This window comes from Heterodontus francisci, chromosome 20 (genome assembly GCF_036365525.1).
Source record: "Heterodontus francisci isolate sHetFra1 chromosome 20, sHetFra1.hap1, whole genome shotgun sequence".
Classification (NCBI taxonomy): Eukaryota; Metazoa; Chordata; class Chondrichthyes; order Heterodontiformes; family Heterodontidae; genus Heterodontus; species Heterodontus francisci.
Window position 1 is genome coordinate 63,494,944 of NC_090390.1, and position 14,751 is coordinate 63,509,694.

Below are 14,751 nucleotides of genomic sequence, written 5' to 3' on the forward strand. Positions count from 1 at the left end.
AACCCCTGCAACCTTTCTAGACCATCAAGTCCAAGTCCTGGCTTTTGGGAGAGTGACACCTATAAGTAATACCTTTAATGAAGGCATTAGAAAACAATGAATATTCAGTAACTAAATGTAATCATTTAATTGTGATTTTTTGATTTTTTTTTTACTTAATTAATTTAAACCCTTATTTTGGACTTTGAATTCCAATACCTGAGGAAGAAAAATAGCTAAGAACAGATTTCAAAAAGCATTTTGAATAATATGCAAGGAACCTGGTGGCCAAATTGTGCAATCACAGACTGATAATTCTCTCACCATAAAATAGCAACTATTGTGAAGCATGACAATACTAACATTTTAAAATACCTATCACCACCTATATAAGTAGCAGATGCTGCAGACTTAAGTTTTCAGTGAGACACAAGTCCAACTTGCCAACCATAATATATAATAGATTGTAAGAGAGAATCTTTCTGTAGTTCATTTAACTGAAAGTTTGTCCTTATAATTTTTTTTAAACTTCTACAAGACATTTTTAAAATACACTGATATATCTGTATTTCTACTCAAATTAACGGCTAACAAATTGTATGAGGTCTAATGTCATGCTTAAATATCATTCAAAAAGATATGGAAAATGTAATTGCTAATAAGACAGGTACAGTTGTTTAGAGCTGTTTTTGGAGCCATTACTGATTGTAATTTCTTGAATAAAATTTAAAATGTAGTGGGATTATTTACAAGTATTAACCAACTCCTTACTGTGTCTGCTTTTTTTAAGTTGGCTACATTTTCCATTAGATAATTTTGCTGTTTCCACTGTTGGTGTAACAAGCAAAGTAAGTTAGGTCTTTTGGGATTACTAAATATATATACAAATAATCTTCAGAAATTAGATGGAATAATCAAACAGAAGAGTTTGGGTGACTCAGCAAGTATTAATCTGTGATAAAAGTTCAACACAAAGTATCAGGAGATGAAAGGTAACGTGTACCACCCAAACTTGTAATGTCATCTCAGACAGCTTGGTCCAATCAATACTAAAAATTGCTTGCATTTTGTAGTCAATTGAAGATATTTTAAAGTATGACGACTATTTAAGTAGTGATGTTCTTGCATAAAAATGACATGTATCAATCCTCTTTGGCCACGTAAATCTACTGAAATGCTACTCAATTTTAAATCCATTACTGGACAAAGATTTTATATGGGCTCTTAAGCACTATGTAGATACTCTTTCCGTTTGCCACAGCAAAGTACAACTTTTGCAGACAAGCACTGTTTTCTATGAACCAAAACATGTTATCAGCAAAGTAATTGCAGAGTGAACAATCAATCCTTTTAATTGGTATACAGTGCAATAATGAGAATAAAGAACAAAGAACAGTACTGCACAGGAACAGGCCATTCGGCCCTCCAAGCCTGCGCCAATCTTGATGCCTGCCGAAACTAACACCTTCTGCACTTCTGGGGCCCATATCCCTCTATTCCCTTCCTATTCATATATTTGTCAAGATGTCTCTTAAACGTCGCTATCGTATCTGCTTCCACCACCTCCCCTGGCAGCAAGTTCCAGGCACTCACCACCCTCTGTGTAAAAAAAACTTGCCTCGCACATCCCCTCTAAACTTTGCCCCTCGCACCTTAAACCTATGTCCCCTAGTAACTGACTTTTCCACCCTGGGAAAAAGCTTCTGACTATCCACTCTGTCCATGCCGCTCATAACTTTGTAAACCTCTATCATGTCGCCCCTCCACCTCCGTCGTTCCAGTGAAAACAATCCGAGTTTATCCAACCTCTCCTCATAGCTAATGCCCTCCAGACCAGGCAACATCCTGGTAAACCTCTTCTGTACCTTCTCCAAAGCCTCCACATCCTTCTGGTAGTGTGGCGACCAGAATTGCACGCAGTATTCTAAGTGTGGCCTAACTAAGGTTCTGTACAGCTGCAACAGACTTGCCAATTTTTATACTCTATGCCCCGACCGATGAAGGCAAGCATGCTGAATGCCTTCTTGACTACCTTATCCACCTGCGTTGCCACTTTCAGTGACCTGTGGACCTGTACGCCCAGATCTCTCTGCCTGTCAGTACTCCTAAGGGTTCTGCCATTTACTGTGTACCTCCCACCTGCATTAGACCTTCCAAAATGCATTACCTCACATTTGTCCGGATTAAACTCCATCTGCCATTTCTCCGCCCAAGTCTCCAACCGATCTATATCCTGCTGTATCCTCTGACAATCTTCATCATTATCCGCAACTCCACCAACCTTTGTGTCATCCGCAAACTTACTAATCAGACCAGCTACATTTTCCTCCAAATCATTTATATATACTACAAACAGCAAAAGTCCCAGCACTGATCCCTGCGGAACACCACTAGTCACATCCCTCCATTCAGAAAAACACCCATCCACTGTTACCCTCTGTCTTCTGTGACCGAGCCAGTTCTGTATCCATCTTGCCAGCTCACCTCTGATCCCGTGTGACTTCACCTTTTGCACCAGTCTGCCTTGCGGGACCTTGTCAAAGGCTTTACTAAAGTCCATATAGACAACATCCACCGCCCTTCCCTCATCAATCATCTTCGTCACTTCCTCAAAAAACTCAATCAAATTAGTAAGACACGACCTCCCCTTCACAAAACCATGCTGTCTCTCGCTAATAAGTTCGTTATTTCCAAATGGGAGTAAATCCTGTCCCGAAGAATCCTCTCTAATAGTTTCCCTACCACTGACGTAAGGCTCACCGGCCTATAATTTCCTGGATTATCCTTGCCACCTTTCTTAAACAAAGGACCAACATTGGCTATTCTCCAGTCAATGTAAATTCCTGCACTCTCCAAGTTTGATAAATGCTTCAGAGCATAGCTACCCGACGGGACCCGACGACATGTGTTGGGTTCGGGTTGGGTCGCTCTTCCAGGTCCAGCATTCGGGCTTGGGTGGGGCCGCACACAGTGACAGCCAGGACGTCAAGGCGGGAAACGCTCCGCAGTAATCTGCAGTAAGCGATTCCATCCAAGGTAGAGCACAACCTCTTCAATAAAGTTGATTATATTCCAGTGGTTGGGTCGGGCGCAGGAAAATATGAAAGGACTCGGGCCGGGTTGGGCTTGGGTCGGATGTGGTTCTGTCGGGCTCGAGTCGGGTTTCGTTTGCAGACCCGAGCAGGCCTTTAAATTGTTTTTCTCAAAGAATGAATTGGGTTCATTTAGAAGTAAAATGTAACAAAGGGAAAACAAAGGTAGACGTACTTGAGTACAGATGTTACTTAATTTATAGTTCCTGTTTAATGTAATAAAACTTCTCTAAGTTTTAGCAATTCCCTATAGTTTTACACTTCCATGTAGGCGCATTGTCTATGATACAAAGTGTTACATGATACTGAACTACCACAGATCCCATCATGAGTGTAGCAATGCATCAGAAACGGAATTGCTAAACTGGGAAAAGGCTCCAGGATTCATTCTTCTGTCAAGTGGCTGTAAGCATGGAGCATCAATAACACAGGACTGAGATACCTTGTACAACACATCTGTGCCCCTTGGGATGTTAACCATGCCAAATGATTAGCTCTGTTTACTTGCAGACAGATAATCAAGTTTCTAAACAATTACATTTTACTGGACAAAGTGCATGTGATCGATTTATGTATTAGCACTCTATCTTGTAACTGGTAATTGGTAGATCAAATAATCTGGTTTGTTTGTTGCGTACTTTCTGGTCTCCAGCATTCTTTTGTTAATGTTAAGGTGAGAAACTTTCATGTGTATTTTCTTCAAATATAACCAGTCATTAAAAAAGGAAATAAATTCAAAATAACACTTTACATAGTTATGAAACATAAACGTTGGCAATCCTAGTTCAGGTAACGAGAGAAGGAATGCATTTATAAAGCACCTTATCGCGTGCTCAGGATGTCCTAAAATGCCGTGCAGCCAATTAATTATTTTTGAAGTGTAATCACTGTTAGTTTGTAGCCAATTAGTGCACAACCTCCCAACAAAAATAACTGAGTCTGTTTTTGTGGTGTTGATAGAAGACTCCTTGATTTTCTTCAAATAGCGCCACGGGATATTTTAGGTCCACTCAGAAACCAGCAGGATTTCGGTTCAGTGTCTCAACTGAACAACACCACCTTCAACAATGCAGAAATCCTTCAATACTACACTGAAATGTCAGTCTAGATTATGTGCTCAAGCTTGTAATAGGGCTTGAACCCACAACCTTTTGATTCAGAGGTGAAAGTACTACCAGATGAACCAATGTTATGTGTGTATTTTGTTCAGCCTAGCAGCTCCCAACCATGTAGTGCCCAATGTAAATTGAAGACTGTGTCAGACATAAACTTCCAAAAATATTTTTAAAATAGAGTCTTTTATGATTATAAACAAAGCCAATCTCTGATCCCTCACAATGGATATAGATGATTCCATTTATAGTTAGAGACAAATTCTTTGAAAACTGCTGAAGGCCTTATTTGAAATTTTGAATATCTTGAGACAGGGTGTGCATCATATGTAGATTAAATCCTTGGTCTTCTGTACTTTTTCCTTTAAAATTATGCCTTTATTATCAAGTAGTATTTGTACTTGTAGTCCTGTTAATTAACCTGCAAATAACCAGTATGCAGATTTGTAGTGCTTCCAGTATTCTGAGAAACGTTCTCTTGGAGTACTCTTTGATCCATGAAACAGTACAGTGTACCATGTGGCTTGTACTGTAGTAAGATTGACTTCATGAAAAAATATGTTCTATTAGTATATCTATATTAGTCAAATTGTAATGAGTACACTATACTTCATTTTAACAATTTTATATGTCCAGTGGGAAGTTTAATTTTCTGTATCCTGTATTCGAGGAATATCTTGGTTATCAAGAAAACATTTAGAAAAAACAATATTGCAGAACCATTTTTAAATAGTACTTCAGAATTTAGAGGGTGGCACAGTGGTTAGTACTGCAGCCTCACAGCTCCAGCGACCCGGGTTCGGTTATGGGTACTGCCTGTGCGGAGTTTGCAAGTTCTCCCTGTGACTACGTGGGTTTCTGTGCTCAGGTTTCCTCCCACAGCCAAAGACTTGCAGGTTGATAGGTAAATTGGCCATTGTAAATTGCCCCTAGTGTAGGTAGGTGGTAGGAGAATTGGGGGAAGGTGGGGATGTGGTAGGGAATATGGGATTAATGTAGGATTAGTATAAATGGGTGGTTGATGGTCGGCACAGACTCGGTGGGCCGAAGGGCCTGTTTCAGTGCTGTATCTCTCTATGGCTCTATAGTACTGTTAAACTATATACACTGGTTGACGCACCATGGTGGTACACTGACACGAAACACATGGTTTTCTCTCAATCGCGGGAGGCTGTCTGTGAGGCACTCCTACAGGCAAAAGTGAAGAAAATCATAAATGTTGCAACACACAAGATTATTACATGGCTCCTGCAGTTTACCTCAGAAGCAACGGACTGCTTGCCTAACTGCCTTTGCCTAAAAGAGAATGAGGAGAGTTTTTAAATGGGTATGAAAACTTTGCAGGACATGCATAGTATAAGGTGCTAAAACTGTATTTCCTAGCATTCAGCATAGTGCAGTTTCATATAAAAGAAAAAGACTTGCATTTATATAGCACTTTTCAAGATCACTGTACGTCTCAAAGCGCTTTACAGCCAATTTTTAAAGTGTAGTCACTTGTAACATAGGAAACGTGGCAGCCAATTTGTGCACAGCAAACTCCCACAAACAGCAATGTGATGATGACCAGATAATCTGTTTTTGTGATGTTGATTGAGGGAGAAATATTGGCCAGGACACCGGGGATAACTACCCTGTTGCTCTTCAAAATAATGCCATAGGATCTGTTACATCCACTCGAACAGGCATATGGGACCTCAGTGTAACCTCTCATCCGAAAGATGGCACCCCCAAAGCTGCTGCCATCTCTCTGTGCTGCACTAGAGTGTAAGCTTAATGTTTGTGCTCAAGTCCGAGAGTGGGACTTGACCCTGGAACTTTGTGACTCAGAGGCGAGAGTGCTACCAACTGAGCCACGGCTGAAACAGATGTTATAAATTGTAGTGTGTTGGGTATATAATTTGGCTTTTTTCTTGTCCCTTTATCTATTTAAAGTTTACCAATTATTTTCTCTTGATCTTACAGAACAGTTACTCACAATTGTTCTGAAACCTATTGTTGCTATTTGACCACATACAGTGATAACATTTTTCTGCAAAGTAGCTTTGCTTTGATAACGCATTAATTTTCATTTTGTATTAATTCTTTAATCTGTTCCTGTTCCAGATGGACTAGTAGTTGTTGGTGTCCACTCAGCGAAGTTCCCAAATGAAAAGGTTCTTAAGAACATTCAGAGTGCTGTTCTTCGTTATAATATTACCCATCCAGTCGTGAATGATGCTGATGCAAAGCTGTGGCAGGAGCTTGAGGTGACATGTTGGCCAACACTAGTAATCCTAGGTCCACGAGGAAATATGTTGTTCACTTTGATTGGAGAAGGACACAAAGAAAAGCTTTTTTCCTTTATTTCAGTGACTTTGAAGTACTACAAAGAAAAAGGAGAAATTAAGGATCATGGCATCAAATTGAAATTATACAAAGATTCCTTGCCACCTTCCTCATTGCTTTTTCCAGCCAAAATTGCAGTGGATAATGCCGTGGGTAAACTGGCAATTGCTGACTCTGGCCATCATAGGATTTTAGTGACCGATAAAAATGGAGAAGTTCTTCACTCAGTTGGAGGTAAGACCCTCTCTTGCCTGATTCTTGCATTTGTAGTAAAAATACTTTTCAGTGACCAATAATACCAGCAAAGCTATCATTTCTAAACAGAGCAGTTAATTTATTATACATGTTCCATATGGCCATACAGACAAGATGTCTCTCTAAAATGAGAAATTCTGGAAATACACAAGTAGTCGACCAGCATCTGAGAAAGGTGGTTTAAACAGGCTATGAAGAGTTAATCTCAATTATATCTTCCTGTTCTTGATGGTGATTAACCTGCTGTGCATTATCAATGTTCATTTCGGGTTTCCACCATTTGTGGTCTTTTTATCTGGGTGAACAGATGTGTTATCTTGCCATCTTTATAGGTGCAGTGGAATGAAAATGTTAGCTGATCAAACTGAAATTGTACAGGTTATAATTTGGGGTCCTGTATTCGTTGCAGTAAGAGCACAATCAATTGTGAATAATAGTCAGTGCCTAATAATTACTACATCTTTACAACATGTGTCTGGCAGATTTTTTTCATGTAGGGAGCAATTAACTTTGGATATTCACAACCTGTGAGGGTGGTGGAAACAAATGATAAATGATTTCTAAAGAAAATTGGATGGACATTTAGAAATAAACTTGCAGGGCTACAGGGATGGAGCTGAGGAATGTGTTTGATTGGAATGCTCTACAGAGAGCTGGCATGAACTCGAAGGACCAAATGGCCTCGTCCTGTGCTGTAATGACTCTTTGACAAAGTTCTCCTTGGTAGTAAGGCTACACCTAAATCAAAACAATAGCAAAATGTATACAGACAAAGAATCTTATTACTGAAATGGCTGTGGTCAATCCTAATATAGCTGATTGAAGCTGGATTGACTTGAAGCTCAACATTTTTTTAAATGCAGCTTTTGAGCTATTTTAAGAATGATCTTGTGAAGATAGCTTAAAAACTGCACTACTAATATATGTTTCTGCAAACTACAAGCTTTTTTCATTAGTGCATTATAACGGTAATTTTAAGTTGAGTGTAAATTAAATTGTTAGGAAATGCAAAACATTTTCAAAGTTTTACGAGGAAATATCAACTCAAAATCAAAACTGGGCTTTATGATCATATCCTAGCCATAAATATAGTGTTTTGATACCAATTTACACAAAACAGTAACCTATTTGGTGCCAGATGCAGATTTTATTTTCAATAGCAATATGACCTGTGCCTGAAAATGCTTTGATTTGTTTTTTCCAGGTTAAAAAAAAAAGACGCATTTGTATAGCACTTTTCACAATCACCAGACATCTCAAAGAGCTTTACAGCCAATGAAGTACTTTTGAAGTGTAGTCACTGTTGTAATGTAGGAAAGATGACAGCCAATTTGCACACATAGCAAGCTCCCACAAACAGCAATAATGACCAGATAATCTGAGGCGAGAGTGCTACCAACTGAGGCATGGCTGACAGATGGCTTACTTTTATACAATTGATAAAGCTGTTACTACGGACGGTATCGATTATTTACCTTCACACTACAATCCAGTAGATGTGACCTGTTTATCAGTCTACTATAATCCCACCTCTTGCCCATGAGGTGGAATGGAGAACATTTGATCCTCTGAGTCTTCAGTTTTCTGTTTGACACTCCCCCTTTTTTTGTCTTCTCTCCCAAAGGCACAGAACTATCCAGGTACAGTTCCATTAACAGCAACAAAACATTTCTCAAGTAGGGATTATGTATTTGTGAGCTTAGATTGCAATTGTCTGTATTGAAGCGATATTCAAGAGTATTGCAGCCAAGTCCAATTCACTCTTTGGCTGATAGCACATAGAGAAATGTTTCAACTGGATTCACTGAGATTTTCTGATCTGTCTGGCTTAGTAGTACACTGAATGGTGGCTTTAATAAGACTACTGAGTCTTTAAACCTGTCTAGAAAAGCTGCACTGACGTAAGCCATAGACTTGCCAGCAAGCAGCTCTAGAGGATCCAGCACAGATTGGTAGTGTTCCTGCACCCTGATATTTCTTATTTCAGAGCCTGAATCTCCTAAATTCTACATCAGTTTGCATGCCTACATTGTGTGCATACAAGACATGCACCAAATTATTTACTCATACATATTTTGTGTTAATGCTGCAGAATTTTAGATTTTAGTTATGGATAAGTAGTGTTTTGACCTACAAACATCCCATTTGGAAACTTTTTTTGTGAGGGTTCTTTAATAACTATTGCATGCACTCTATTAGCTTATTCCAAAGCTTTTAATATTTTAGTGATGCAGTTTGCTGTTAATTTTGTCATCACAGAATTACAGTAAAGTGTGCGACTTTTTTTTATCCAGGACCAAAGAGTGGGTGGAAAGATGGGAGCATTTTTGAAGCCAGTTTTAATTCTCCTCAAGGAGTATTGATGAAGGATAATATAATCTATGTGGCAGATACTGAGAACCATGCAATTAGAAAGGTAAGGAGAAAGCCGTCAATGACAACAAATCAGTTGTGCTGTGACTCATACCGATTGTATATGTAGTTCTGCTTCCATGAAGTGTCTAGTATTCATTTGTCTCATTTATTTTAACCGTATAGCTTGATAGTAAAGGTTTATATCATATTGGGCTGGTGGCAATTTGTAGATTATTTCTGCTGATTTGTGTAATTACTTTTTATGAGTCCATTTTAACAATATAAAAAAAGACACTCCATCTAGTTAAGAGAAAGGGAAAAAACAAAAATTTATTACATTTACACTAGATAAACTAATATAGATTTGAATTGTCTTGGTTTTCAACCTAAAAAATGCTCATTGGTATGCGTTGGAAGTAAATTAACAACAACTTACATTAAAGGTGCTATATTAATGCAATAAAACATCCCAAGGCACTTCGGTGTGTTATCAAACAAAATTTGCCATCCAACCACAAGATGTGGGGACAGATGAGCAAAAGTTTGATCAAGGATGTAGGTTATAAACGGCGTCTTAAACGAGGAGAATGTGGTGGGGAGGTTTACAGAGGGAATTCCAGAGCTTAAGGTCCAGTCAGCTGAAGGCACGTTGCAGTGGTGCCACGGCTCAGCTTAAGACGATGAGCAGTTAAAACATCTGGACCAGGAACTTCCACGGATCAGCCTCTGTTCTAAGTTAGCCAATCTCAGCTGAGACAGTGGTAAGATTGCTAGAGTTTGTTGCTCCTGGATCATGGAGAGAAAAAAAATGAGCCAGATTTCCTACTCCTGATCACTAACTACTAACCCCTTCTGGAAGTCTGCATGTGTAAATTTTAAGCAAAGGCAGGGTCAGGCTCTGGATGAATAGCCTGCTAATAAACCTGATTAGGTTCAAAGAGTGGCTCTTTATCTGAGGGTGACCAGTGCCTAAGGAACCGTATCCCAGGAAGGAAGCAATGCTTTTAAGATAGGAGGGAGGGGGAAACAAAAGCAAATTGCCTTGAGATGTGTTTTTCCAGATGTTAAAATTTATTGACTATAATTTTACACAGTATATTGAAACTGTTAGCTTTGTTTTAAAATTATTCAGCTTACCAAAATTGAGCAAATTGGGTTTGCATTTTAAGATTTATCTTATTTTACATGTTATTACACAAATTAGGCTTAGGACCCAGATACACTGGGCTCTGACTTCTAACAGCTTCCTCAGAAGCCCTTTTGGGGCAGAACCTCAACCTGGGCCACCCATGATCCCCTATGCAACAGGGGATGTGGCTGGAGGAGAGAATTCCCAGGTTGGGAGTATCTTCAGTCTAAGACTTGGATCTCTGGACAACCTGTATGCTGAAGGCAAGGAGATACATTAGCCTCCTGGCCAACAAAAATGAACCTCAATTGGAGGTCTTGACCTGGAGCCCAAAGCAAATAGCATGCATCTTAGGGGCTGATAGGCTATGCAAAAATCTTCAGATGGGTTGGGGCTGCCAACACACAAACAGATGGCTGGCTTGTGCTGCGATACTGCTCCCCCTCCCAACCCGCTCCCCCCCCCCCCCCCCCTCCCCCACCGCATACCCTTCTCTCTTTTTTGGGTACACATGACTGTCAGGAATTTTTATTTTAAAAAAGGAACATTATCCCGATCCCAGATCCCTCAGCAAGGTCAGCAGTGAAGATTCCCAATGGACTCGAACAAAGGTCACCATGCATCCTGTTTAGTTTGTATGCAAACTCATTAAATAAATATATTTTGACAAACACTATTTATTCCCATGTTTAGATTGACCTTATGACAAAAACGGTGAGCACAATAGCGGGAACAGGAGTTCAGGGAACTGACCAGGAAGGTGGTAAGGCAGGAGTGGAACAGTCAATCAGTTCACCATGGGATCTAGCTTTCGGCACCATTGGTGAGATTGTTACTTCCTTAAAAACATGTGTTGCATTTATATTTTAGAGCCATAAATTCTGTGTAATAGCTTATGAAGTTGTTGAGAAGTTTCTTACAGATGGGGTCGTGTTATGTAGACAATAAAGAATGTTTTGTGATTACACACTCTGTATATTTTGATTTTTGTTTTGTGTGAATCATAGCTGAGTTTTATCAATTTTGCATGTGCAATTACTTCTTTTCTTTGTAGCCTATGTTCACTTTTTAGCCAGTTCATTCTCAGCTATAATGTATAAAGCATTCTGTTCTGTATCGCTCAAAATCTATTTGTCTGGCTTTCTAATTCCTTTACACATGTCGTCAGTTCCTTTGTCGTACCTTTATTAATGTTCATGATAAGATGGGCAGCCAACTTGATTGGAAAGAGGTAAAAGAAAAATCCAAAAGGAAAAAGAGCAGTATCCGAAGTGAATAGAGGTAAATAAATAGGAATTGCAGAGCCAGTAAAGAACAAATGAATAGGAAGAGCCAACGTTAGAAGCAATGAATAAATATCTCCTTGAACGGCAGGAATGTGAATGTCCAGGACTTGCTGAGAAAGCATGTACACCTGTAAAACTTTTGTCCCCCTCCATTATTTCTGCTATGAATCCCATTTTCATTTATTCACTGAGGGCCTATGCTTGCAGAAGGTAACACTGCAGACCAGTGCATATGCAGAGGCCTTGTGAGTTATTGAGTTAAAGTATGCAAAAGGCCCTGAAAATGTCAGCAAATGTCAGATTATCAGGCCCTGGGGATTTATCGGCCTTCAATCCCATCAACTTCCCTAACACCATTAGCTACCCTCCAATCTGTTGGAACTGTTCCAGAGTGAATAGAATTTTGAAAAATGACCTGCAATACATCTACTGTTTCTAGGGTCACTTCAATCCCATCAATTTCCCTAACATCATTTCCTTACTAATACTGATTTCATACAGTTCCTCCTTCTCACTAGACCCTATGTTGCCCAACATTTCTGGGAAGGAATTTGTGTCCTCCTTTGTGAAGACAGAACCAAAGTATGCATTTAATTGGTCTGCCATTTCTTTGTTCCCCATTATAAATTCCCCCGTTTCTGACTGTAAGGGACCTACATTTGTCTTCACTAATCTTTTTCTCTTCACATATCTGTAGAAGCTTTTACAGTCAGTTTTATGTTGTCTGCAAGCTTACTCTCCTCTATTTTCCCCTTCTTAATCAATCCCTTTGTCCTCCTTTGCTGAATTCTAAACTGCTCCCAATCCTCAGGCTTTGCTGCTTGTTCTGTCCATTTTATATTTCTCCTCCTTGGATCTAATACTATCCCTAATTTCTTTTGTAAGCCACGGTTGAGCCACCCTTCCTGTTTTATTTTTGCGCCAGACAGGAATTAACAATTGTTGTAATTCATCCATGCGCTCTTTAAATGCTAGCCACTGCCTATCCACTGTCAACCCTTTAAGTAACGTTCCCCAATCTATCATAGCCAACTCGCATCTCATACTTTCATAGTTTCCTTTATTTAGATTCAGGACCCTAGTCTAGTTTAGTGAATATTAGCAGAGCTAATTCATTTCTATGTGTTACGTTATAAATGTTTTAGAGATGCATTGTTGTAGACTTAAAAATCAACACGGCCACCATAATGAGGGGGGGAACCTGCACTCTGTTGATTTTGTGATGAATGCTAGATCTCCATTGAACTTTAGTGTACAGGAAAATAGTTTTACAGATGGCTAGGTTTTTTTGGTGAATGGGAGATTTGAGCTAATAGGAATGTAGATTTTTCAAAATGCAGGTTGCTGCTAGGTTTCCTTGCCCTTCCTTTTTTCCTAAGACTGCAGATTCCATCCTGCTATATAGTTGCAGTTCTATTGAGATTGAAGGCTGTGAACAACAGTTCCCTGTCCACAGGGTCCAGCAGTCTCAGTCAAAGTGGGAGAGCAGGATCAAGGGGTTCGGGGGCAGGGGCTTGTCAGGACCATTTTCATTTGTACCTGTGCATAGGCACATGGACAGGGCACCCGAAAGCCTACAGTTGGCATGCATGTTGTCAACTCCCCTGAGATTATGCGTGGAAATCGGGAGAAATCTGTCTCTACTGAAGATTGTGTTCTCGCTGTACCCTGGTTTAAGATCTTAATTGCATGTGAACTGGAACGAAGACGCCACAGAGACTGGAAGACTGAATGTTCTCTTCTTGTTTATTATCCGTGACAGGCTTTTAGTTTTTACTTCTGAATGCTAATTTATCTCTCCATCTTGCATGCATCAGTATCAAGCAGTATTTCAAAGTTCTTGTTTTTATTATGAAAGGAAGCAGTTGTAAAGTGTTTGGCATGGTGAGTAAAAGGGTTGACTTTGTAACAAATTCAAGTGAAGGCAAAGGTTTACGTCTGGGATCTCTAAACTGTAGCTTGGTGCAATTTATAATACCCAAGCCGTGACAATCTTGACCTTGAACCCCAGGCAACTCAGTTCTTTTTGTGCTTGCGTTTCCTATTCTCCAAAATTGTTCAGTTTGAATTTGTGGACTTGAAGAGTTGGAAAGGGCTGTTATTAATGTCATTGCCTCTTTCAAAATCAGATCTCACAAAATCTGTTAATATCAGCAGTTTTAAATATGAGCTGTAAAAAGCCACGCAGCATGATCCTGGCAGCTACTCGAGAATTATTTCTACCAGGCAACTCCGCTGTGGACCCTACAGAAGTTAATGGGGGTAGGGATAATGGGCTTCCACAAGCATGTAGGGTATAGATTAATAATAATGCTTCAAATAGTGTGTGTATCTACTCTGATTACTTAAATTTGTTTGTATTCCTAAGATGTTCAGTGTGCTGTGTTAAACCAGTAGGGCTTCAGTATTTAATACTAATATGTGGTTCTTTCCTTTTTTGTCTTGCAATTGTTTTACACGTTAAAACTGATCTTAAATGATATCTAGAAATTAATCTTTTAAAACTGGAACAGATGTTTGATTTAAACAGCCACAGATAAATCCCTTGTGTGTTTTCTCCTCAAAATTATGGTCATGTATTTGTGCTATACTTCGACTTGACTTTTTGTTTTTCAACTTATGTAAGGAAGCTAAGTACAAGAAAAAAGCTGTTAGTTCTTCGAAGTTCTTTTTATTCCAAGTATATACTCTGAATTTGTAATTTCAATCTGTCTTCATCGAAGCCAATACCCCTGCACTCCTAGGCCTTTCTTGAATGTTTGTTTTCAAAGATTTTTTGTATTCACTGAAATTGTGGCGATTATGCTATCAATTCACGACTGTGACGAAGCTGTACCTTTAACTGTAACTCAAATGACTGGATCTATTATTATACTTCATTGGTAAATACAGTGCAGAAGTTGGACGCAGGTCAAATAATCCATAAATTTAGCTCAGAGGTTTGATTTGGTGTTCAAACACACTTTGGCAAATGTCAAGTTTTCAGCTGATGTGATGCCAACAGCAGAACACCTCTTGAGATAGGGCAAGTAAGAGGAAAACTAGAATTAATCTTGCTTTGCACAATGCATATCAATGCTGTTTTTGGGCTTATTTAATATATAGGTGCAAATATACTATTGGAAAATCACTCATGTATTTTAATATTTGTAATGCTCTGAATTAATCACATCATGTTTGTTTGAACCACTACCAGCATCAGTAATCATAATCTG

At 39.1% G+C, this 14,751-nt stretch overlaps 1 protein-coding gene across 1 annotated transcript in view; it reads left to right on the forward strand.

Moving 5' to 3' along the window:
• Positions 1-14,751, forward strand: part of nhlrc2 (NHL repeat containing 2) — a 128,637-nt gene that overhangs the window by 34,024 nt on the left and 79,862 nt on the right. The window contains exons 3-5 of the mRNA XM_068052948.1: positions 6,290-6,745; positions 9,061-9,182; positions 10,944-11,073. Coding sequence (XP_067909049.1) covers positions 6,290-6,745; positions 9,061-9,182; positions 10,944-11,073 — 708 coding nt within the window. The remainder of the gene's footprint in view (positions 1-6,289; positions 6,746-9,060; positions 9,183-10,943; positions 11,074-14,751) is intronic.